Source organism: Cephus cinctus, unplaced genomic scaffold, assembly GCF_000341935.2.
Source record: "Cephus cinctus unplaced genomic scaffold, Ccin1 Ccin1_scaffold0153, whole genome shotgun sequence".
Taxonomy (NCBI): Eukaryota; Metazoa; Arthropoda; class Insecta; order Hymenoptera; family Cephidae; genus Cephus; species Cephus cinctus.
The window spans coordinates 857,695-882,314 of record NW_014332881.1 but is presented as its reverse complement, the minus strand read 5'-3'; the positions used below and the strand labels follow the sequence as shown (position 1 = coordinate 882,314).

General features: G+C 38.0%; 2 protein-coding genes and 1 long non-coding RNA gene across 13 annotated transcripts; 2 read left to right on the top strand and 1 right to left on the bottom strand.

The window, feature by feature from the left end:
* The first annotated feature begins 628 nt into the window (after positions 1-628).
* LOC107263442 (cyclin-dependent kinase 12) lies at positions 629-12,285 on the top strand. 6 transcript variants are annotated; one of them, XM_015730639.2, is made up of 13 exons: positions 629-776; positions 1,278-2,661; positions 2,742-3,844; positions 3,955-4,382; positions 4,460-4,656; positions 4,733-4,937; positions 5,006-5,274; positions 5,656-5,829; positions 9,853-10,195; positions 10,292-10,412; positions 10,674-10,862; positions 11,798-12,132; positions 12,210-12,285. In XM_015730639.2, exons 2-12 carry the CDS (start codon positions 1,286-1,288, stop codon positions 11,800-11,802), a joined length of 4,410 nt encoding a protein of 1,469 aa, XP_015586125.1. In that variant the 5' UTR covers positions 629-776; positions 1,278-1,285; the 3' UTR covers positions 11,803-12,132; positions 12,210-12,285. The 6 variants fall into 6 exon arrangements, with proteins under 6 accessions (XP_015586125.1, XP_015586123.1, XP_015586126.1 ...); XM_015730637.2 differs by having other exon boundaries at positions 10,674-11,714; XM_015730638.2 differs by having other exon boundaries at positions 649-776; positions 1,281-2,661; positions 10,674-11,714.
* A 3,428-nt stretch (positions 12,286-15,713) lies between these two features.
* LOC107263443 (receptor-type tyrosine-protein phosphatase N2) lies at positions 15,714-24,566 on the bottom strand. 6 transcript variants are annotated; one of them, XM_025080676.1, is made up of 18 exons: positions 23,048-23,164; positions 22,488-22,663; positions 22,270-22,362; positions 20,421-20,474; positions 20,281-20,341; positions 20,080-20,211; positions 19,889-19,982; positions 19,132-19,807; positions 18,915-19,070; positions 18,638-18,834; positions 18,437-18,563; positions 18,310-18,377; positions 17,851-18,234; positions 17,554-17,775; positions 17,359-17,364; positions 16,599-16,963; positions 16,449-16,502; positions 15,714-16,378 (listed from the first exon to the last, which is right to left on the bottom strand). In XM_025080676.1, the coding sequence occupies exons 3-18, from the start codon at positions 22,352-22,354 to the stop codon at positions 16,099-16,101; spliced, it is 2,961 nt and encodes a 986-aa protein (XP_024936444.1). In that variant the 5' UTR covers positions 22,355-22,362; positions 22,488-22,663; positions 23,048-23,164; the 3' UTR covers positions 15,714-16,098. The 6 variants fall into 6 exon arrangements, with proteins under 6 accessions (XP_024936444.1, XP_015586130.1, XP_024936442.1 ...); XM_015730644.2 differs by lacking the exon at positions 23,048-23,164 and adding an exon at positions 22,814-22,954; XM_025080674.1 differs by lacking the exons at positions 22,488-22,663; positions 23,048-23,164 and adding an exon at positions 24,381-24,566.
* On the top strand, positions 19,524-22,034 carry LOC107263453. The gene is made up of 4 exons (XR_003058436.1): positions 19,524-19,642; positions 20,198-20,372; positions 20,445-20,523; positions 21,862-22,034. It is a non-coding gene; the product is annotated as an uncharacterized LOC107263453 (long non-coding RNA).
* Positions 24,567-24,620: the final 54 nt, after the last annotated feature.

Here is a 24,620-nt window from a genome sequence, read left to right as displayed (position 1 = left end):
GATTGGTTAATCCTTTCTAAAACCCGTACGTGTAATGTATTTATTAAAACATTTTGGGGCCCAGTCACGCTCGTTTGAACGCAAGTCCCGACTAATGACACAATGTGAATTCCTTTGGATGTGTTATATCATTGGTCGACAGTCTGCGTTCACACGCGCATTTAATGCTAACTCATCGCCATCGTGTGACCTACTCCCGCCGGTATTGCGTTTTTGGCAAAATCAATGACCACTAAAACTTTTAACTAAGCTATTCGTAACCACAAAACAATTGCGCATAGATTTACCCCCTTATCGAACAAAATTGATTAATAAATAAAATATGTGTCCAGCTAAAATTTGTTTTTAATATTCCAGGAAACCTATTGACTACCAAACCTTTTAATTAAGCTAGCAATCACCACCAAACGATTGATAAAACAAAAAATTAAAAAATTTAAGTATCCGGCTAATTTATTACAGGTTTCACATAAGGCACGTCTCGCGAGGTACATCGCCATCTAGTGTGGAACTTTCAATGTTGATTATATAGGACCAGTTACTGGCATATGTCTCCCATTGGGAATACGGCCATAAGGTAAAGAAGGAATCTGGTGCGCATGTGCCATTAGAGTGAGAGAGAGGGATGCACAGGCTCCTCCGACACTAGCGCAGCGGCCAAAAGTGGAAACTTTCAGAGTCATTAGGGTTACGCTTGAGAGACGTGAAACGCGTCAAGTGCACAGACCTGTATATAAGACCATGCTCGGCACGATATCGCAAGACAAACATTGCACGTGAGTACAAAAAATATCTGTTATAAACAATCAATCATTTCTCGTAGTGTAAAAATTAAATGTAATTTTTTTTTCCTTATCCAAAAACTGGGCGACTCCCTTGCCACCCAGTCGTCAGCAATGGCGGCTGCGGTTGTCTTTTCGATAAACTCTATGGCTACGTGGTGGTATCACTCAACAATTTCATCTCGTTATTCTACTATTTACTTGAAATTTATGGGAAAATAAGAATTTTTGTCAATCATGAGTTAGGCGATGATTTACCTAACAACTCCTCGCTACTTCGTATTATCTTTTGCACTGTATGCCTTTATACCTTCTACATACTACCTCTACATATATATACTGTACTATATTCACGCAGTACAGTATGATGCAGGAATTACAATATTTTACTTTATTGATAATTCCTGTAGATAATTGATTATAATGGCTCTCATTTCATAAAACAGTTATATGCCATGATCCTCATTTAGAATTTTTTTTTTTGTTATGTTTTAGTAGGTGACATGCCTAGCAGTCGTGATATCGAGCGTGCCGAACGTAACGGAAGATTCAGATCGCGACGGAGAGACAGCGCGAGTAGCGACGTAAATCGTCATGGCTTGGAGAGTTCAGACAAGCGACATAGACGACACGCTAAGAGCAAGAGCTCTGGAAAGAAGAAGAAGAAGCACTCGCACGATAAATCCTTGGATAGTGTCCCAACCGTAGCTTCTTCCGTGATTAAACCATTAGTGGAATATTCTGATGTGAGCAGCGAAGCCCTGTCTGGACCAGAAGCTGGGGAAATACAGTCTGAGGATAGTAGAGGAAATAGCTACACTGATGGGGAAATCGGAGACCAGATGCCACAGAGAAGATACTACGGTGGTAGTCCTGGTCGCACACTTGGTGCATCTCCAATCAGTCTTTCCCCATCACCTCCAATGCAACGGCGACACGCCAGTCGAAATTATTCACCTACGGATGAGCCCCAGGGACAGCAGATGCAACAAAACAGAATCTCGCCAGAGTATGGTGAGGAATCTAGACGTTATCCTCGGAGGAAGGAAAAGAAGCATAAAAGAGAGAAAAAGAAGAAGCGAAGCATCAGTCCTTCTTCTAGTTCTGGGAAAAAGAAGAAGAGGAAATCAAAGAGGCAATCACGTAGTATCAGCCCAAGGGTTCCAGAGGAAATTGTTATCAGTTCTGATAGAGAAAAGGATGGTTGGCCGGAGTCACCACTATTGCCACTGAAGGATAGTACTTCTCCGATTTCACCAGCTACACCACAAGAACAACGTTTCCCTAGCGATATGGATCTGGAATCGCCACCGCTACCTCCACCGCCACATCCTAGAGAATCCATCAGGGAACTTCGTGATGGAAACTCTCCAACGTTACTTGCACCAAGACATACGGAGTCTCCGCATACTCCTCTTCTACCACCGAGAGCTATCACTCCGGAAAGTGGAAAAGGTACAAGGGCTTCATCAAAACATAGTCCTGATAGACGAAGACACAGTCCAGGTTTAGTAGTTGGTCATGTACGAAGATCTAGTATCAGTCCTGGACCTGTAGTGAGTGGTGCTCGAAGGAGACCTCATAGTCCAAGTCCACCATCGAGAAGACGCGATCACAGTCCTCCCAGAAGAAGAGAATTTAGCCCGAGTTCTATGATTCATAGACTTAGGCACAGTCCCAGTCCTACGAGTATTAGACGTAGGGAAATCAGTCCTAGTCCTGGGGGAAGTCACAGACGTCGAGGGGATATCACGTCCAGTCCTACGTCATCGAGTAAACGTAGAAGACGTGAAGAACCCGATCGGAGACACAGGCATCACGAGAAGGACAGACGAGATAAGAGGAAATCGCGATCCACTAGAAGTCCTACAGGAAATCGGTACATAAACATCGATTTTTTGTATACAAAAATACTTGGCAAGTTTTTTTTTTTGTTTTAACTTACTCTTTTCTCTGTAGATTACCAATGCCCTTGTCTAGATCAAGATCCCGCAGCCCAGGAAGATGGAGGAAGGCACAGTCGCGCTCTAGATCGCGGTCTCGTAGAAGAAGTCGCACGCCTAAAAGATCTCGTTCTCCCAAATCCCACAAGTCCGCCAGGAAGCACAAATCCAAAAGCCCCAGACCATCCCGAATACCATCCCCATCGCCACACAGATCGCGCGCGCGTAGTCCTACGACCATGAGTGCAAGGATTCTTCGTGTTCAGGCGAAGATTAGCGAGACTAGTTTATTTGCTGAACTTGTTAAAGACAGGAATATGAGAGAGCTCGCTTATAAGAAGCTACAGGCTGCCAAGGAGAAAGCTGTAGTGAGTCAGGACGAGGTTCAAATCATCGAGGGTTCAGATGACAGAGATGGAAGTAACACATCTTCTGAAACGAAAGATAGACCCTCTAATGGCAAAGAAGGTCCACTCAGAGAATCTATTAAGTGTGTCGACGTGGTAGACATTCCCGTTCCCGTAGTGTCATTAGGTGCGATGGAAGACGACTCTATGGCGGGAAAAACCCCACCTTTACCTGCTGGTCAATTAATCACTACGATAACTTCGAGTGTTACAAATAATCAAGTACGTGATTCCTCAACAATTATTGCTAATGTGAATAATTGTACGGCTGATAACGGAAACGGAAGTATTTCTAGTAATTCCGGAAATCTTCAAATCCCTGTGCAAACCGATTCTGCAAATGCAGGCTCGTTGCAAGTACCTGTTCCTGTGCCTGTTCCCGCACCTATGTCGACATTGCCAAATCTTAGTATTCCACCACCACCAATTCACACGCTAATACCATCAGTCAACACGGCCATCTCCAAGTTTAATACACCCAACAACCTAGTTCCTCTAAAATCCGTGGATCCTCCTAAACCTCCCATTGTAGCTTTTAAAACTAAGAGTCTGTCGAGACTGCCTCTACCTCCTGGTATCAATCAAAATGATCTCGAGAGTATTGATTCGCCACCAAGTCGATCACCGAGTCCACCTAAGGGTCAGGGTAAAATAGCCGGAACACTTAAAGTACCGCTAAAGAAGAGTATCAAGGATCTACCAATGCCTCCAGGTATATTCTTCATAAATTATTATACAAGAAAATGCATAATGATTTTATGTGAAAACGAATACTAAGTTGAATAGGTAACAATTATATATAAAGTATATATTATTTTTTAGTTGTACCAGGCTCTGAAGATCTAAGTGGCGAGGATGATCCAAACGCTACACCGCCACGAGGAAAGCTCGACCGAATTACTCCTAAACCAAAGTTGAAGAGGCCAAAAATATTGAAGAGAAGAGGATCTCGAAATTGCCACATGCCGATGTCCGCTTCCGGTGGCAAAGACTGGGGCGAACGTTGCGTCGACGTCTTCGAGATGATTGCTCAAATTGGAGAGGGAACGTATGGTCAAGTTTACAAGGCTCAGGATAAGAGAGCCGGTGTCCTTGTAGCCTTGAAGAAGGTTCGTTTAGAAAACGAGAAAGAAGGTTTTCCAATAACGGCTGTGCGTGAAATCAAGATCCTCCGACAATTAAATCACAAGAATATCGTGAATCTTCGAGAAATCGTCACAGACAAACAAGATGCTCTGGACTTTAGAAAGGTACCCGTATACCAAAATCCAATATAATGAAAATATATTTACAAATTGATGTAACATCTATGAATTATCATCTCCAGGACAAAGGTTCCTTCTACCTAGTTTTCGAATACATGGACCATGACCTTATGGGCTTACTAGAGTCTGGAATGGTTGATTTCAACGAGATGAACAACGCCAGCATCATGAAACAATTATTAGACGGTTTGAATTATTGTCATGGGAAGAATTTCTTGCATCGGGATATTAAGTGTTCCAACATCCTGATGAATAACAAGTATGTGACGTGATTAAGATCTTTCTGAAGTATGTGATATTCATATCACATTATATGCTAATTCATCTGCTTTCAGAGGAGAAGTCAAGTTAGCCGATTTTGGTCTAGCTAGGCTCTACAATGCTGAAGACAGACAACGTCCTTATACAAATAAAGTGATAACCTTATGGTACAGGCCACCGGAGTTACTCCTAGGCGAGGAACGTTACGGTCCAGCAATTGATGTCTGGAGCTGTGGCTGTATACTTGGTGAATTATTTTCAAAGAAGCCTCTCTTCCAGGTGAGTATATATATACAATCATTACGATTGCGCAGAATATCAATTTCAATATTGAACAACTAACATAGGCGAACGTGGAGATGATGCAGCTAGAAATGATATCTCGTGTATGCGGTACACCGACACCCGCAGTTTGGCCGTCGGTGATTAAATTACCACTGTGGCACACGTTGAAACCGAAAAAGTCCCACAGACGTCGTCTACGGGAGGACTTTTCCTTCATGCCAGGTCCAGCACTGGATCTACTTGACAAAATGCTGGAATTGGACCCGGAAAAGAGAATAACCGCAGCTGATGCATTGAAAAGTTCTTGGTTGAAGAACGTCCAGCCCGAACAGTATGTCTTTCCCAAAAAATCCATATTAACTTCCATCATGCATGCCATTACAATAACTCATTTATATAGTATAAATACTTTATTTTCACAAATCGATAGAGTTAAGCTAACGTACACAAAACTTTTCGTAGAGGGATAAATTATTCTCGTGATTCTAAAACATAAAAGTTCTTAGCCTGTTTATCCATTTCTCGACATTACCTGCACGACTTCTTGATAGCTAGTGGAAAGCTATCGTATACAAGTATATACAATATCATAAATATAGTTAGCAATACTTGTCGTAAGATTATCGATCCACGTAATAATCTACGAAATCAAGTCAGTGAAGATTTTTCCCAGTGAAAGATCACTTTGTAATATTATTCCACGATACACTAGGATGCCGGCGCCTCAGCTTCCGACCTGGCAAGATTGCCACGAGCTATGGAGTAAGAGACGTAGACGTCAGTTACGAGAACAACAAGAAGGCACGACGGGAAAGGTTCCCCTACTACCCCTTCCTAACAAAGGTGGTCCCCACAAACCTGTCGAGGACCTGTCGGACGTCGGCGGGTGAGTAGCAGTAAATCGACACGTCAAAACCGCGATTTACAAAATAAACAAACCAGAAGACTTGTCGAGGTACCCTGAAGTATCGCTTACACGTATAGTAGGTGTAGTTCGTGCGCTTGGCATGGTGTTCTCTCTTTCATACGTTACAAGAAAAAGAAGTTCTCGTGGAACATGAAAAAAGAATACAAGCACAAAAGACATATATTCGGTCTAGACAAATGAGGAACCAAAAAAAAAAAAGAAGACAAAAATGAGATGCTAGAAACGTTGATAACCAGTGCAAAGTAACGTGCCTCTTATTGCGAAATAATTCACCGTCATTTTGGTATAAAATTCGCGATATTCTCGAACAAAGAAAGCAAATGATAACGTAACGCTATGAAAGCTAATATCAACGTCCACACAACGTTGAAATTGATGGGATGATGAAACATGTACAATGAACGCTTAACCGTTAACAGAAGCGTTTATTATTGAATAATAAAAGTGGCAAGGACTTTATGGTAAGTGCACGTCGATGTTTCTCTATCTAACATTCTTTGTAACGAGCCAATAGTTTATTACATTAATACACGACTTGGAATTACTGTTAAAAAAAAGACAAAGCAGAAACAATCAATGATTGAATCAATTCGATGTACACTGATTCGCATGCAAATGTCGACGTGCACCGAATCTTGATAGCATTGAAATAAGGTATCGAGGATGTACCGAAATAAATGATAGCATAATAATATAAACGTGGAGGATCGACAATAGCACTTAAGGATTCTCCCGTTGATGTAAATATAATATGACGGCGATGGGCAGTACGAAGGAAAATGGAGGAAGATGTCACGCAGGACGCAGAAGACTGGAAATATGTCGAGGGATCAAGACTTTAATCGTTGTTCGGAGACCATCGAGCCTTCATGGACGACCAATATCTAATTTCTTTTTTCTTTTCTTTCCTAATGTTACTTTACCTTTTTCATATTCTCCCTTTTAATATCTTTGTCTTTCTCTCTCTCTTTTTATCTCCATTTAGTTTTCTTTTTTACTTATACCAATACACAGCTCATCTCCCGTTGGCCAAGAGTCAGGATCATTTTGACTATACATATATATAACTTAAGATCCTGGTGGTAGCTGTGCCTTCGCCAAGGGGATAAGCTGCGTCGTATGGTCTGTTAAATTGTACTTGTAGATAGATACTACAGAATTATAATTAACGGGCGTCGTTACAAGTACGATAGAAGAGGAGAAAAACTTGAACGTGAAAGGTGTCGAAGAAATAAAAAGAAATAGAAGTTAAATTTAATAAAGATGTCGTCGCACGTCGTCTTTGTAACGATACCCGGCGCGTTTACAATTTCCATATATATCTTGTTTACGATTGTATAAACAAAATGACGATACACGCTGTAACATACATATTATATCGATGCCGCTGGAATAAGTCAAGTTGCATCTGTCGTACGGTTCCCTTTACAATAATAACGACGCTGACTCGTTTACTTGCTCCATTCTCTCCCAGGCAATGACGAACTCTCCTCCTTTTTTTTTTTATATTTATTTATTATCGTTTACTTTGTTTTTGTAGCATTCGACGAACGATCTTCGTTTAACGTGCAGAAGTTAACGATACCTTTTTAGGAAGAAGACGTGGAGATGATTCGCGCCGAAAGGCCTCCTCCTCCTCCTCCTCCTCCTCCTAGGAGAGAAGATCGCAACACTTTCGTTTTCTTTTTTTTTTTCTCTCAGATTTATCTCGTTGGCTTCGATCATCTTAATTCTTTATTTAACCGACGTACGCCCTTATAGTGTGCTGCGTGTTTCTCGGTAATCATACGGTGATTTTAAAGAGTATATTTTTAATAAGAATTAATGGGTAATTCTTATCAAATATATAATTTATGGCCACGTAATAAATTGTCAATTTTCACTTAAAAAGAAAAAAAAAATTTGCCTTTTCCTCGTTCATTGATTGATTCATTATTAATGTCTTTCGCTGCGTGTGTCATTACTCGAAGGTTCGATTCATTAATATTATACTGTTCATTGTTATCCTCCGGTGCAGGGTAAAGGTTTCAAAAAGAATAGAAGTGACGAAAAATAAATAAAATATAAAGATGAAAAGTGCGCTAGGATATTCACTCGATGTATAACTTTATATCCAAATAAAACAAGGAGAAGATACCTTGGCCTTGCTCTTGATCGACGAATCCATTAACGAACCATCGTATAGAGAATCGTGCCTATATATTTATTATATTTATATATATATATGTGTGTCATTTATCATATCGTTACTCGTTTGATAATCACATTGATTCTTAATGGGAACGGTATTATCTAATAAGAGAGATTATCAATGCATATAAACATGGCTTCACTTCGATTGTGCCAGCCGAAGATATCAGGACACTATGGGAAGTATAATTACAAATAATTGAAATACAATTTAAGTGTTGTAAATATATATATACATACATATAAATGTGTATATTTTAGCAAATTTCTAATACGCGATAATAATGTACATTCTTTGACGTGGCTATACGAAAGTAATCGTTGGAGATCGACGATCGAAAGCAAACTAATATTGTAGGATCTTATATATTGTGGCCTTGTATATATATATATAAAAAAATTGTATATTTCTCATTTTATCTATTTTGAAAAATATTTCCACACGTCATGCGGACGACGAGGCAAAACTAAGCGATAAACGCTTGTACTTGACACCGGGGACAAGTGATATGACTTATTCCTTCATTTATTAAATTTTTTTTTTCCTTTTGGTCATTGTCTCCGCGAACGAAAGGGAATCTATTGGCTTCTATGTATAACGAAAGGATATAATTATGTTTCAGGCGATAATTGTATTGTGGCTGATTGATAGAGGGACATATTTTGTAGCACTGTTAAGGGTGTACATAGGTAATGGATATTCTTTGGAGACCTTTTTCTTTTACTTTATTACCCTTTCGCGAATTTGTTACTTTTCTTTTGTATTTGTTGAATTTCGAGGAGAAGAGTCTTTTCCAAATTGTTTATCTACATTAAGATTTTTGTTCGGGATGTCCTGTCAATCCGGGGCTGCGATCAATGTTTAATGTGCTTTGATTAAGCTCGTCCTCTTGTACTAGAACGAATTATTCATTCCTGCGCGTTGCATGCATTTTTCTTGCGAGCGATCATTAATTGTGTATATTTTAGGGAGCATATTCGCTTTGCATCTTTTGTGCGTCCGAGGGCATCCGGCTTTTACTGATGGAATAATTACTCCGGCAGGGTTAATAATATACAATATTATATGTTACTGTATAGAATGTACTACGAGCGTTTCACGAATGATTACAATCAAAATGGTATAATTATACTTTAAGTATTATTAATGTACGATGTAATTTCTTTTCGTTATACATGTTTTTCTTGATTCTTTTTTTATACTAAACAATCGCACAAGGAATGTTATTCGTATCGTTTGGCAACTTTATTATTGTGTAAATTGTTATGGAACCGTATCTATTCATTTATTGTTTTCAATATTACACTGTGAATGTATAATAAATTATTCCGCATATTATTAACCCTTGATATAATTTTTTTTTCAATGCACTATGCGATACTTGTATGCGTATTAATAATATCAACAGATATTTTACAATGTACGCACAGGATGTTTTTGTGAATATTTATAGTTTCGAATATATCATATCGCGCGTTGCATAATTCGCAAAAACTCGTTCAGTTATTGGTAACTAAATAATAAATCGTGTACGTAGCTAATGAGTTAAAAATTCGATAAATATAAAAGTGAAGAAAATATAGAAAAGGGTGTATTAAGCAAAACTATTATAACGTTAGAGCGCATATAATCGTAAAGTTGTAATTTCATTACATCGCTAGCATCTAGAAATATTTCTTAATGTTCAAGAAAAGTCAAATATACCCAGCCGGAGTAAAATTCTGAGATAACAAAAACTAACATTGTCGACCGACCGGTAATCTATGCTAATTCAGTAATTACGATTACAGATCGTCCAAGAGACTGAAAATGGAGGCAGGCTACAATTCTCAAGTTGGCCGCCTCGGAGAAGGTCATTATACTGGTGAAAGTATGTTTGATCAGGGTGGAGGGTACTCATCTTCGTCACCACTAGCTCCACCGCTACCATCGTCGGCTCCTCCACTACCACCATCCGCGACAACATTGTCCTATTACCGTGACAGTCCGTCCGGGAAAATTAGATCTGGTGCAAAGCAGTCTTATGAAACCGAAGATTGCCTCGCCAGGAAGTTGAATACTCTGAACGATGCTCTCACACGAGGGAAACCCATCCGCGTTGATGATCTCATGTCCCTTCGGTCTGACGGCGAGGTAACTGATCACTCCTGATGAAATATTTTCAATATTTTTATCTGCAAAGTGTTAATAATTTTAATAACCTCATTGTAACGTTTTATGCAATTCTAGAGCGACCCCAAGGCAGTTCAACTCCTGGGGGAACTACATACTGAACTGAGATTGGCTGCCAATGCAAGAGCTAGTGGACGACTCGAGTCACATCTTCCTGTACTAAATCCACCGAGTGCAGGTCAGTTTAAAACATTGCTGTTAAAAAGTGATGATCCAGGAGAATAAATGTCAGTATAAGTCGACATGATTGATTTTGTTAAATATTAAGTTGTTCATATTGTAGGAAGTAACTTACACAAGCTGTAATAGGCAATTTAAAAAATGAAGAAATCAAGATGATTACTGTCTCTGTGTTATACTTTGCTATTGATACTTGTAACAGTGAAGATTTGTTAATTACTATCAATTCCAAACCGTGCTTCAGTAACGACTTTTCCAGAAAGCACAAGCATCCGGCAGAAAGGATCGTTCGACGCTCATGCAGTGTACGCAGGCGACGATGCAGTTAGCACCGGGAGGTGGTCGCAATTGGCGACGACCGGGGTGCGAACTGCCCTGTCCGCACTTATGTCGCGCTACGGTCTGGAAACTCATGATCCCTCTCCCGCTATGACCACCCGACCCCCAGGTAAAACATCCAGTGGTCTCGCGCAAAAACTTTTCCTGCCCTCGACATCATCCTCCCAGGCTGCCTTCGGTTCCCAATGACTTGTACATAACGCAATCTTGAACTATACCGATCTAGCCGCCCTGTACACTACTGATGGAAACACGTCTAAATTATTCTTGCTTTTAATTAGCCTTAGGATTATCGCTGCATTGAATCTGTTTTTGGTTAATGTTGAAGGATTTTGCTGTAATGTTAATATTACCCTGACGCGATGTAAACTTTAGTGGAACTGATTTTTTATTGTTCTGCTAGAACTATCGGACGTGTTGGTATTTATTGCCATCGGGAAGAATTCTATATGACAAGGTTAATGACATTAATAACGTTAAGGAATTATGTCTTTATTCAATGTAAGAATCAAAATTATTTGCATTTTTATTTCGAAGTGATAACGATCATTGCAATTTTAATTAATTCATTGGATTAACGAACTGGTGTGAAGACGTCCGAGAGTTTTGGTCGTTTGTGTAAGCAACATTGGATGCATCGTTTAACGTTTCTTTACTGCGTAAGCTTTTTATATAAGATCTTTAGCGTTCATCACCCGGCATAGACTATTTACGGGATGCAATGTAAATAATTAAGGGTTAATAATAAAGAAGAAGACCTCAGAATTTTAGACGTTTCCTGGGTCAGGTCGGATCGGACTAGAGGTCAATTGTTTTGCACTTAACTCGTACTTCCTTACTAACTTGCAAGGAATGCTAGACTAGGTTAGGTTAGGTTAGGGTAAACAAGGGTAGATGTCAACACGTTTTATGCTATCTGTTATTTGTATTACGGAATTGCGTTGATGATGAATATATTACGGTAAAACATATATATTGCATTGGCAAACACAGAAAAAAATTCTTGTCTGATTCTTTGAAATAATAACTCTGCATTCATTTCAGATTGATCTGCTGAATCTCCGGAAAAACTCAAATGCGGAGGTTAGGAGGTGTACATGTGATGGAATAATATGTTGAACACGTTGAACGTGTTAAATTTATTAGTCTTACATCTCGTGCCTTACGTAATATATTAATACGCAGAGAATTCATCAGTGAAATGTCAACTTCAGAGAATCTGTAAACATAACCTGGCTACATATACTTTTGAACCACCTGATTAATGTCAGGAACAATGAGTACAAAAAGCTCTGAATTTTCTGTAAGAGAAGAAGAAATGCATAAGGCAATGCATGACGTTTATGAAGCAATTAAGAATGTCCACTACCTGTATAAAAGTAAGTATTACCAGCAAATAATTAATTGCTTTAATGTTAAACTTTGTAAGGGGTCTTTTATTTTTTATATTTCACAGAATTCTGTGATAAATGCTTGATCTTATTAAAAGAAAACAATGAGTTGAAGACCACTGCGACCAAGAATATAGATATGTAAGAATATAATGATTATTTACTCACTGTCAAATATTCATAAAAATCTGTAATATTCATAATAATTCATGATGTTTCAGACAAAAATCTTTGACCACAACTAATTTTGACTCCGATATATGTTCCGAGTCTAAAAGAGAGATATGTTTTTCAGAAATTGTAGAAAAACGTCAAGAGAATTGTGTTACTAGTTTATTATCTCCAGAGAAAGATGCAAGTAAGCTATTTGTAACAAGTCCAGTTTTATGTGGTTCAACAGCAAACAAAGGGAAGTCATTAGCATCCTCAAATTCGTTTAAAAAAGTCCCTGCTGTCCATAATTTAATCAAGGATTTATCATGGTCATCGTCATCGTCATCGAACAGTAGACAAACTTCACCTAATTTATTAATCACCACGACAGAAGGTGTCTGGAACAAAGCAAAATTTTCTAATAAGAAAAAACAACTTAGACAAATGAAACTTATTTTGCAACCTGTTAAAAACAAATCCAATGTAAGTATAATTAATTTGATGAAATTAATAATTGGCATGTGACTTCTATTTCTTTGGTAGTTACTCGAGGCTTTTATTAATCTGCCTATGATTATTTATTAATATTTTCAGTGTACTGTGACTAGTAAAGAAAAAAATTCGTCCATGGAAATGGCATCAGACTCTAAACATGATTCATCTGTGGAAATAAGTTCAAACTCAAAAGATGACTTGGACGATGTAACAAAAATCCAGGCAGATGACATCGTTGAAGGAAGTCCCACACAGAGAGCAGTATCCAAAAAACTCAGAGACAAACTGAGACGTAATAAGAAGCTCCCTAAGACATCAAAAGATTATGATCATACAAGGAGTTCCTCAATTCCATCTGTCTCAGATAATGATGAATCTTTACGCGAAGAAATCAAAAATAAAGCGATGATATCGGATTCAGATACTGGTTCCTTACATTCTAAAAGAAAACGTTCAAGAAGCAATTCCTCACTTGCAGACGAAACGTTCTTCTCTCCTGGAGAATCATTTATTAAAAAACTTCAGCACGACCGTCAAGCAGAACAAAATTCTTCATTGAATGACGATGAGCAAACAAAATTGAACAATCTACTAAGTCCACAAAGAACCACAGAATGTCGACAGAAAGTTCTAAATCCTCGTAATATCTTGGATGACTTCGATCGGTGAATATATTATTATTTAGTTGAGAATATGAATACTTAATTAAGAATAGACATGTTAATAACCTGATACATGTTTTTTTTATTTTTCAGACTTCCTGAAAAGAAGATCACTATACCTGAAAATGCTCGTATTGGTAAACCCGTAAGAAGAAAAGAAGAAAGGGCAAAACTAGATGGCTGGAGTTGTGCCGACTGTAAATCGGTAATTTTTCAAATTATATTTATAAATAAAACCAAATTTTCGCACTAATTGAAATTTATACTGAATGGATAAGGTCGCGATAATGTTTCTTGAAAAGTTCACTCTTTTGCCTTTTTAATCTAATTGCGGTTACGCTATGAGAATATTTCCAAAGATCATCGTGATAATCATTACCAAATTTGTTTTTAATGCTGCTATGTAATAAGTTAAAATAAAAGTAAGTATATATAACATAGTTTGAATCATCTGGATAGTTATGATTCGGCGTTCAATTGATTATCGCAAAAATTGTTATTTCAGTATTACGCAGCTATGGGTCTTACTGATTCTGAATTGGTAACTCGAATGAATAAGTGTTCACGACACAAGTCACTCTACAAAGAAAACTATGAAACGCCAGAAGGTAACTCTTGATTTATTTAAATTAGTTATTACACATTTTTAATGCAATAATTTTACTTTCGCCAGGTTTCTGGAATCCACTTTTCTCAGACAGCGGTGCAGAAGATTCTTATTACTGTGATTTCGTTGAATAATACTCAAAACAATAGAAATAATGTGGAATACTCAAGTACATTATTAAAGAATAAAAAGTCTCGTTGAAATTTGTATCTTAGATATCCGTAATATGGAATAAAAATTTCATTGACAATATTACAACTTCCTATATGAAATATGATATAGGTCATTTTTTAAAAGCTCACAATTTTGAACATAGATTGATTTATTCATTTACAACATATATTATCATATTCTTCGGTAACATAGCATAGATCTGTATAACTATAATATATATATAATTTATGTAGATACATCATTCCTCGTTTTACACAAAAATATAGAATCTATTCTGTAAGTCGATGCTAAGAGAGGCTAATCAAACGTATCATGTAAGTAAGCGATTACATAGTTTTCCATTCTTTTTCAAGGTACATCATTGATATCATTTTTTGTCACTTTTTATTTCTTGCATGTTTCATTCCCGAGGCAGTCAGAGACAAAGGCTCAAAGAATTATTATATATGCAAAATGAAGATCGCCAACACCAAGAGAAGTGTTGTTGGAACCGCAGTATATAACTCCAAAAACAAAGAAGAATAATATAGAGATAAGAAAATTGTGATGCTTCTCCAGTGGATTCTAAAGTGAAGTCAATTGATAATCATTTGCGCAGAGATCAGTGCCGATAGTGCACTTAATTGATTAATTAATTAATTTCGATAACATTGGAGATTAGTTGACCCCGTGGGAGGCTGGGACCACGGGGCCCGCGGCACCCCAATTAATTATTTATTTACTTTAAAACAATCGTCAAATATATTCCATCAATATGTTATATATTATCATTCTCAAAATTCATCGGTCTGTCCGTTTCCCATCGTACACTCAGCGAATGCTTATAAGACATACAGTATATCCTGTATCGTTATATTAAAATATTCATCACTGACTTTGAATATACTTTCATATAATATTAGTACATTTAGTTACATGCGTTAGTCATATATGTATGTCTCGTATATATCGCTACATTGACTTTTATTATCATATCTTTAGTAGTTGTGTCGTACGACAGACAAAAGCCCGGATAGTTATGCAGACGATCGCAATTCCCTTTTTTGTTTAATGGAATTTTTATAATTAGCTTGACGATTAGCATGATTACTCACTGTTGCAATACCGACGACTATTAGGATACTCTTTACTTTTTCAATTTATTTCTTCTCTTTGTAATCTTCTGGGTTCCTCCAATTTAAAAAGTAAAATCGCTCTCGTCAAATGGAATGTAATTATAGATTCCTGCACTTGGATAGGCCGTGTGCATTTAAAAAAAAATTCTATTTCGCTGCGATCGTTTAACTGTCTCGTAGTAGCTTTACTTAAGGAAAGCTGTAAGGAGGACATGGGGAATGGCAGATTCTCGAAACGTTTGGCTTCCAATAGAAAATCTTTTGAAGTACGAAATTATTTGCGACGTTGCCCACCGCATAGATAGAATTTGTAAGAAGAGGGAAACAGCGGTTTTTTTTTAAGGATATATCATAGAGAGATTGTTTTTGGCTGTTGCGTATTTAGTTATAAATTGTTTTCACGTCCTTGGCTGAAGGTCAAGTAAAAAGTGGAATTTCCAATTGTTCACATAAAATTTGTTAGTTTTAACTTGTGTAGAAATCTTTTTGCTACGTACTATAACAATTCACGTCTCTCATTTGAACTCGTCTAAGCACCAATCAATTATACCTTCTTCAGTTACACATTTTGTGTCGATTATCTAAGATAACAAATGTCCCGTAATCTTCAAAGAATAGGAAAAATATTGAAACATATTAATAACAAAAATGTCTTGGTTCGACCCAAAGTCAAGGAGCAGATTCTGCACTTTCCTGTAAGGTTGCCAGAGTTTATCCATTATTCAATGTTTATTATCCATACCGTAATTTACTGCTCGTTCTTTGCCGGAGGAGCGGATGTACTGGTTGACGTAGGTGCCGGTGATTTTTCAGCAGGAGGAATTGGTAAAGCTTTTAGGATAGCGTGGACTTCTTCGGCTACTGCCATGAGGACGAATTCAAATTGTTGTTTGGTTGCTACCATTCCAGGTCTCTGATCTCTTATATGTTCTAGGGTCGCTGCTATGTCGATTTCCTTAGCTCCTTTGGCCATCCGGTTCAGCACCATGTCAATCAAGCAATAAGTACCGGTACGTCCAGCTCCATCGCTAAAAAATATATAATTTCATTACTCGAGTATTGTTTATGATTGTATCAATCAGTGTTAAAGATAATTACCTGCAATGAACCACTATTGGACAGGATCGACCTCTGTAGGACTTGTTAACTTTTCTGTAACAAAAAAAATTAATTTTATTAATATACTCAATAATTTTGTTTCATGCATACCATCGATACAACTCAGGACTGGTTATATGAAAATTATACCTTCGGAACTCAAGTAAAGCCTTTGTGGAATGCGGTACACCATTTTCTGGCCAGGATAAGAAGTGGAACTGAGTAACTGTGCGGGTCTCCCCAGTACGTAAATTCTTCAGGTAGAACGATCTCACAAGATAATCATCGCACCAGATATGTTCCGATACCAGATGCACCTCGTAGATGTGATAACATTCAGAACCTTCTTCTGGCCAATACCGATGACACATGGCCCGACCTTCCTCGGTCAACCTAGTTAGCATGACTATAACAACACTTCCTTGTTCCCAGACAAGTTGCCAGAAGTCTGCAGCAGTTTGTGGCAATGGGCCTTGAGTAGCGATATAGGCAGGATTCCTCGGATCGTGATCAGTCTAAAAACAAAAATATTAATAGCAATGCACTTTAAACTTGACATTAAAGCTGCAAAAAATTACTGCAATTGCATTGTAAGCGAGCATCATTCCTACATCGACACTTACCCACTTGCTATTACAAAATAATCATTTATTAACCCAGATATGTAGTTCACTAAATATTTTACGGAGATTACCTTCAATATTAATTTATATTATTGTGTGTGAGAGTTAACATATCTAAGTTAATAATATATTTTATCTGGTACCCAACGAAAGCTTATTTATTGCTCTGCATCTTATATACAATACAGGCGGCCACGTTAAGTTTATACATTTTAAGACGTTCAATAGATCACAACACGCTTGATAGGTTTGGATGAATAGCCCCGCGCATGCCGTGTATCACTTACCGATTTCTGTATGGGTGTTGCGGCATCCGGGAAAATTAATTTCGTGGATATCTCATCAGTCAGTTCGATTGCGAGACGTTCATGAGAATATGTAGCTATCGTAGCGCGTCGTACCGAAAAGCTAACTCTACGTCATGTGCAGAGACAGATAGGAGACTACGACAGACTACGATGTTGGTGCCAAAGATTACTTACAATCGTGGACGCATTAATGTAGTCAGTTCCGTTGGCATTAGCAAGGTCATTCAGGACTACGCGAGAATGATCATAAGGAAGAGCAGCTCCAGATCGATTTCGTCCTTGGTTCGATGTGTCCTCGGCGATGGCTGTAGATGATGGCTCTGCTTCGTAGGTGCACAGTGCTATCCATTCTTGATCTAGACGATCCTTGTTCTTCAGATGATCTTCCATGTATGACTAAAAATTCATTTAGATCTTCTTATGATTTCAGATGCAAGAGCAAGATGGCTGCTAACAGAATTATATGATTACCAGAACCATGTGCCCGGTGGATATATCCATGTTGGAGAGTGCTGGTTCTTCACTCCAAGATGAGGTGCTCGAACGACTCGAAGGAGAATTATTTGATTCACTCTCTCTGGAGAGACTTATTATACGCGGTGAATCTGGCTTCTCTGTTGGCTGCTTTGCTTGCATCCTGGCACGGCATAGATCTTGGTAATCCTTTGATGCTTCTGGATCCGATGTGGCTAGTGCCATGACTTTTGCACGGTACTTGGCATGTCTACGTGCTATCAGGATGGTTACTACTGCTGCAGCACCAGCTGCTGCGGCTCCCCCCGCGATTATTGCGTGGAATGTACCAGAACTCATTGACTGTACACTTTTTACTTCCAAAGTGGCAGGTAATTTTACCTATAACGAGATTAAGATTGTAGATCTTATAGTGATGAATGTGATGGTTCGATTAAGCAAGAACTATTCGTTTACTTTATCACCAATGCCTGCTCGAACCACTTCGACTTGAAGAGCTTCTTTCAGTGGACCACGTATCTCATCTGCAATGAATTAATTCAGTTATTGTATAATATAGATTAGAATTAATCGTTAAACTTACCAATTCTGTTTACAACGTCAGAGGCATTATAGTTTTTCTGATTTTCCGTCACTTTAAATGTCACTTCTGCTCGACCGACGCGTATATCAGTTAGGGCACCTGTGTTCAAACCTAACAATTTTCCGACCTACGATAAAATGATACTTGTAATCTTTATCATTATTATATTATAGGGATGCGCGGGTTATTTACGATACTTACTTCTTTTACGACATGTTCGCCTTCGGCCCACGTGAGAAATGTATTTTCAAATTCTATATAAACGTGGTCCAAATCAACATTTTTGTATGAATTCTCAGACGGTTTTGATATGCCTGCATTATCTTTGACTTCCTTTTTGGTAAGGGGTGGATACAAAATATCGTTTTGCCCGTTAGAGTTTTCCTCCTCTAACGTTACTATAGGAATAAAGAAATAATTGTAAAAGGGAGGAAAATCGTATTCCCATGTAAATCACTTAATATTATTGATTACGAACTTGGCGGAGACTGCGTTTTAAATGCATAGTTATTCGTAGCAAATGGTGGTCCAGGTTTTTTAACATCCAGTCGTTCTCGTCTCTTAAAACCAGCTAATTCTTGTCTCAAAAGTAAAGCATTCAAATCATCGTCAAAAACAAGATCTGCTGCATTTTCTGAAAAATTATAAATTTCCTATAGAAAATTATTCAAGTTATGTAATGACTATACACCTACCTGGTCTTACACTATGTCTAAGTGGCTGTACCAATCCTCCTTCAGTATACATTCCATTCTGTCTTGACAATGTGTCTATCACCTGTTCGTCCATAAGCTCCTGTTGCTGTTTCTCATTGATTTCCTGCCTATTGTCCTCGTCCACGAAATCCGTATTCAACCATATTGGATTCTTATTAAGAAACTCAACTTGAGAATAGGTTTTGGGATACTTGTACTTTCTTGTAAAGGTCTTTTCATAATCCTCATTCGATTGATCCTCAATATCATCTCTCATCCTTTCAGTGTTATCTCTTGAGAAGTCCCAGTCAGTCCTGGTATTTTCATTGACCCTTGTTAATTGATCAATAATTCTTTCATTGGCTAATATTCGTCTGACTGATTCATCTTGCAGGATAGATGGATGACCACCATGCAGATGACGATACTCCTGTTCATAAGGATCCAAGGATTTCTTCTTAAGCTTTCTATTTCCATCGTAATAAGAATCCTCTAGATTATTTATCTCTTGGTAAGTATTCGTCTCTTTTCTATTGTCCTTATGTGGGGAATAGGGGTATTCTTTGTAAGGTACAGGATCATTTCCAATGATAGGAGGATAGTAAAGTTCATCAGCAAAGTCTCCATGAGGATCATCCTCGCTAGGTGTAAACTTTACTACAGCGATTGGCTGAGACTGTAATTACAAAAATGGAATGAATTTCATTTATGAGCTTTAACCTATATAAATATTTAATTATATAATTTTTTTAATTACCGTAGCATCTCTGTCAATTTGGTTATCCTCACTTACGATATGATTTTCATTGTGTTTCTTTAATCCTCGACAAAGCTCGTAATCACTTTCAATCCTGCTGACAATTTTGATGGTGTCAATTATAGTAAATACTGATTGATTACTATGATTAGTACAGTGCATTATCTCAAATGGCTATTTATTTTTCGTACCCGTATCGCAATGTGTTCAAAGAACTCTGCACTATGCACTGTGTATAAGGATGCTGCCAAGTGTACCCATTATACTCTAATCTTTCTAGTTGTAATCGTAACAACTCTAATTCTTCAGGATCCAGGTTGTACCTATACAAGAAGCATATAAGATGTAGCACCGAGGATCAAGATTCAACTGCATACAATAGAGAAACTCACTGTTCCAAATCCTCCCTCTGAAGATTCGTGTAAAGTGATATACATCTTCCGAATGCCAAGTCTGCATTTGAGAAGAGATACGTGAATAGAAGGTAGAGAATATATCAAGTATTATATAAATCTTGTCTATATAGTCTTACCATTGTAACATGTTTCCGTTGCAGGGTCACAGAGATTCTCGCTGAATAGGCAGCCTGAAATAAATTACAAAAAGACTTTCATCTGGAGAATGAAAATAAATTGGTAAGCAGCAACAGCGTCATACCACCTGTTGATTATTTTCAATGAATTCTATATAACAATTATTCTGCTTTGGGGCGCAACTGAATCACATTTACTGGTAGATAATGAAATTTTTATTAAGTATGTGAAAATACTCAAGTATGATTAAAAAAATATTGTGATCGTGTACAAATGGATAATTTCATAAACAAACATCATGTTTGCCAGAAACATTGATCCACCGTCCACCTGTTGACCGTACCCCTCAAAGTTCTCGTACTCTCTCGTATTTTCTCCCTCAAGTAATTTTTCATTTCCAGTAAACCAATTCACTAGACATTCTCGTAGCTTCTACCTACCTACGTACGTATGTCGTAACGAATCTCTTTGAGCATAAATATCAATGTATTCCAGATTGTATAAATAAGTAAAAGCCCAGAATGCAGTAATCTTATTCGTCGTACACTAATTACATGATGTACTCGTATCTAAGTTACTAAACGAATAGACTGAACTTTCAAGCAAAACTTCGTATTACCCTTATAAAATCTCAATAAGAACGTCGAGAAATGTCAATATGTTCAAAAACAGTACAAACAAATAAAATGCCTTAGTTCCTATGAAACAGAACATGTGTAAGTACATACACGGTTAAATGTAAGCGTATGTGAAACTGACTTTGGCTTAGGTTTCTGTAGCGAGGTCGAGGGATAGAAATAGCTATCGAGATAGAGTTTCTGTTTATATTATATAGATATAGGGGTTGAACAAGTCTCAAAGGGTAGCGAGTGGCAAATGTATGGCTAGGGGTTGGGAGGGTAGGCACGTAGAGAAAATTTTAAGGGGTGGAGTTTGGGGAGGCGGTGGTCGTGTGGGGATATGAAAGGAAACGAATGTATAGGCATTGAAGGGTGGGTAAGGGGTGCGGGGGAATCGCAAAGAGGGTTGGAATTTGAAGAGGAGGAGTTGGCGAAGGCGGTGGCTGCGTGGGATGTACGGCTCGATAATGGTAGTCGGGAAGGCCGCGTGGGCTGAAATGCAAACGAAAGAAATTCTTTCTCCTCCGGTTTGTTCATATACAGAGATGTAATATAGTTAGTAAATAAAAAATCTTGCTCCCTTGTAGATTTATTGTAATTAGAAAACAGATGTAGGAAACCTTAATTACTTAATTTGCTAAGGTCTAATACAGCCGAGCAACAATGGTACTGTTTTTTTTTTTTTTAATATCTTTTTAGTGTTATGGTTCCATTGATGAAATAGTTCCATCTTATTTTGACACTTGCTTCAATTTTAAGGAAACGTTTTTTTATTGAATAATACCGTACGTATATTTTACTGATACTTTTCTTTTTTGAGTTTTCCACAGCGCCAAAAGGACCAGACTGATTGTCGCTGCCTAAATTTAGGGGTTGATTGATCCCCTTTTCCACCGGACTTTCCTACGTCATGCTATGGAGGAATATCGCATTAGGGTAATCTTGAGGAATATCGATTCGTGAATGAATTTGGCACCCAGTGAACTTTAGCGTGGTCGGTTTATTATATGAAAATATCGCGTTACCATTTGCTTACGTGGTTGATATTCATCTTTACCTAAGACTAAATCGATCATCAGGGTGTGTGAGTGCAATACGTTGCTCGAAGCCCTGCATGGGTAAATAAATGAATCGAATCGATGCTTGGCCAATGCGTATAAATTCAATCGATTAGCAACAGAAAGTGTACGATAATAAGATATAACGTTATTTGATATAACAGACTTACCGACTTCCCCATCAGCCTTAATACCATTTAAGAGGACACAGAGCAGCAGAAGCTCCGTTCCTCGCCACCACCTTCGGCGGCCCATAGATTTTCCTGAAATTCATCCAATTACAAATAGCAGAAACAAGCACTGCTTATATCTATCTCATTATAAAACAATATTAGGCCTATTGTATAATCTTAATCTTGGCACGGAATTCATAACTATTCTCATTTACCCTTTTATATCCGGGACGAAGTTAAATCGATTCTCAAAGCTTATATTAATTAGATGAATGATCAGATTGTTGTGTGGAATTTTTTAAGCACAGCCCAACACGTCCCATTGATTTGTTCATGGTCAATATACAAAAACACCTTATCCGTAAATTAACATCATCTTCAATAGTCGACACTAATTAATAAAGGAAAATTCAATCAGCATTGCCATATTCATATGTATGCTACTGAAGCATCAGGTTGCAGTCCTCTCTCACTCTTATACCATCACATACAAACACACCCCCTGTTGCACGTGTAAAAGTGCACTCTCGTCGTCTCTTACCTGGGCGGTAACGCAGTTTTTGACAATTTTCAATTCATCGTATCATGTTCGCGCACTAATCTCACTCGGAATTCTCCTTAGTTCACTAGAGAATGATTGAAGAAGTCAGGATGTAGAAATGCAGCACGGATGTCGTACGAGGATGAGAGTGAGGAGGCAACGAAGACGACAATCCATAGATGCCCTCAGAGCATATTCCAGCAGAGAGGGCGTGCGTTGGATCAAATCGATTACCTCTTGGTAATGTAGCAAATGACGTACGCTCACAATCCTCTATTCTTTTCTCTAGAAAGTGGCAGACACCTGGTGCACTATGGGCTCTCGTAGTTCCAGACTCTCCCTTCCCGTCACAGTCCTCACCGTACTTGCCACCCGACGAGAGAGAACAATACTTCCATGAGAGTCGTAAGGACGTTCTCCTTGGCTTCCTCGAGCTGGATAGTTCATCACTCACGAATACCGGGTGTCCCGGCAATGACGCGCCCGCGCCCTACGAACCTGCGTGGGTGCTATATATACGTGTGTGTGTGTGTGCGTGCCACTCTGTACAAGAGATATAGCCATAGGGTTGAGACTAAACTAGACTATGTGGGTTTTGTACGATCTTCTAGGAAGCCTTTATTTTTTTAAGGAGCTCACGTCTACTAGGGTGCTCAGCAAAGTTCTCTGTCAGATTGAAATTATATTGGAGCACGTTTTCTCTTGACCACCTTTCACGTTTCTTGATAAGATGGTTGCTACAGTATTTATACGAGGCTGGTTATCTGTGCGGTTTGCCGCACTTCGTATTGATAGCAGACCAGGTTTTTCGCTCTATATTACTATTCGCCAGTGTGGAATACTTTCTTCCGGTTTTATTTATGATTTTCGTTTACGATGGTTTTCATAGCGTGCCTTAACCAGGGTCGTGGAGCGGGAGGTGCCGCTAGGATATTGATTGGTGAACACTTGTTGCAGCGGGAGAGGGTCACCGAGCTTACTTTGCTCTTACTTAATCTCCTTCGTTCTTTGTAGGTATACGTGGGAATTGTTGGGATCATTTATGCTGTACTTTTGTTTTTTTTCATTATGGGCTTTGTTTTCTGCAAAGGATTTATACTGATTTTTTCTTCTCATTGCGGTAATCCATTGTTGTTTGGGGTTCTTTCTGTTGCACTTGACTACGCACGTTATTTTTACTTCGCTTTTTCATTTTATTTATGTTTACATTGTAGGGGAATTGCTGTTTAAGATTCTAGACTTTAATTAAAAGTTACGTACTTAATTTCGTACGGTTTTTCTGTAGCCTATTAAAAATGTTGTCTCTTTCGCTATGTGTATCATAATAATATAACGGATGCGCTACATTTAGATTAACAGATTTTTCATAAGTTGCTTTTCTTTATGCAGCTATTATTCGTTGTTAAACATTGACTCGTGAAACGAATGATTCTTCATAATAGATTAAGGAATTTAATTTTGATCTTGCTCACATGTTTTACTTTAGCTTTAATTGTATGTTATCTCGTAGAGTAAAGCAGGCTAGTATTTCAAAATAATATAATATTTCATAGCGGCTCTGACTAACCTTTAGAAGACCGGCTATTTTTCATAAAAAGAAAGTGATCTTTATTGAAAGTTCAGGTATGTGAAGAACGCCATTATAGTGGCCAAATTAGCGTTATTATACAGTGACCATACAATATACTGACGTTGCCGGTTCTGTAAAGGGTAAAATGGATATGAATTACCGGAACGCATTGAACCGAATTTTTTGGTATATTTATTTTCACCAAAAATCATTACTTAATCTAATCTCAATTATGCA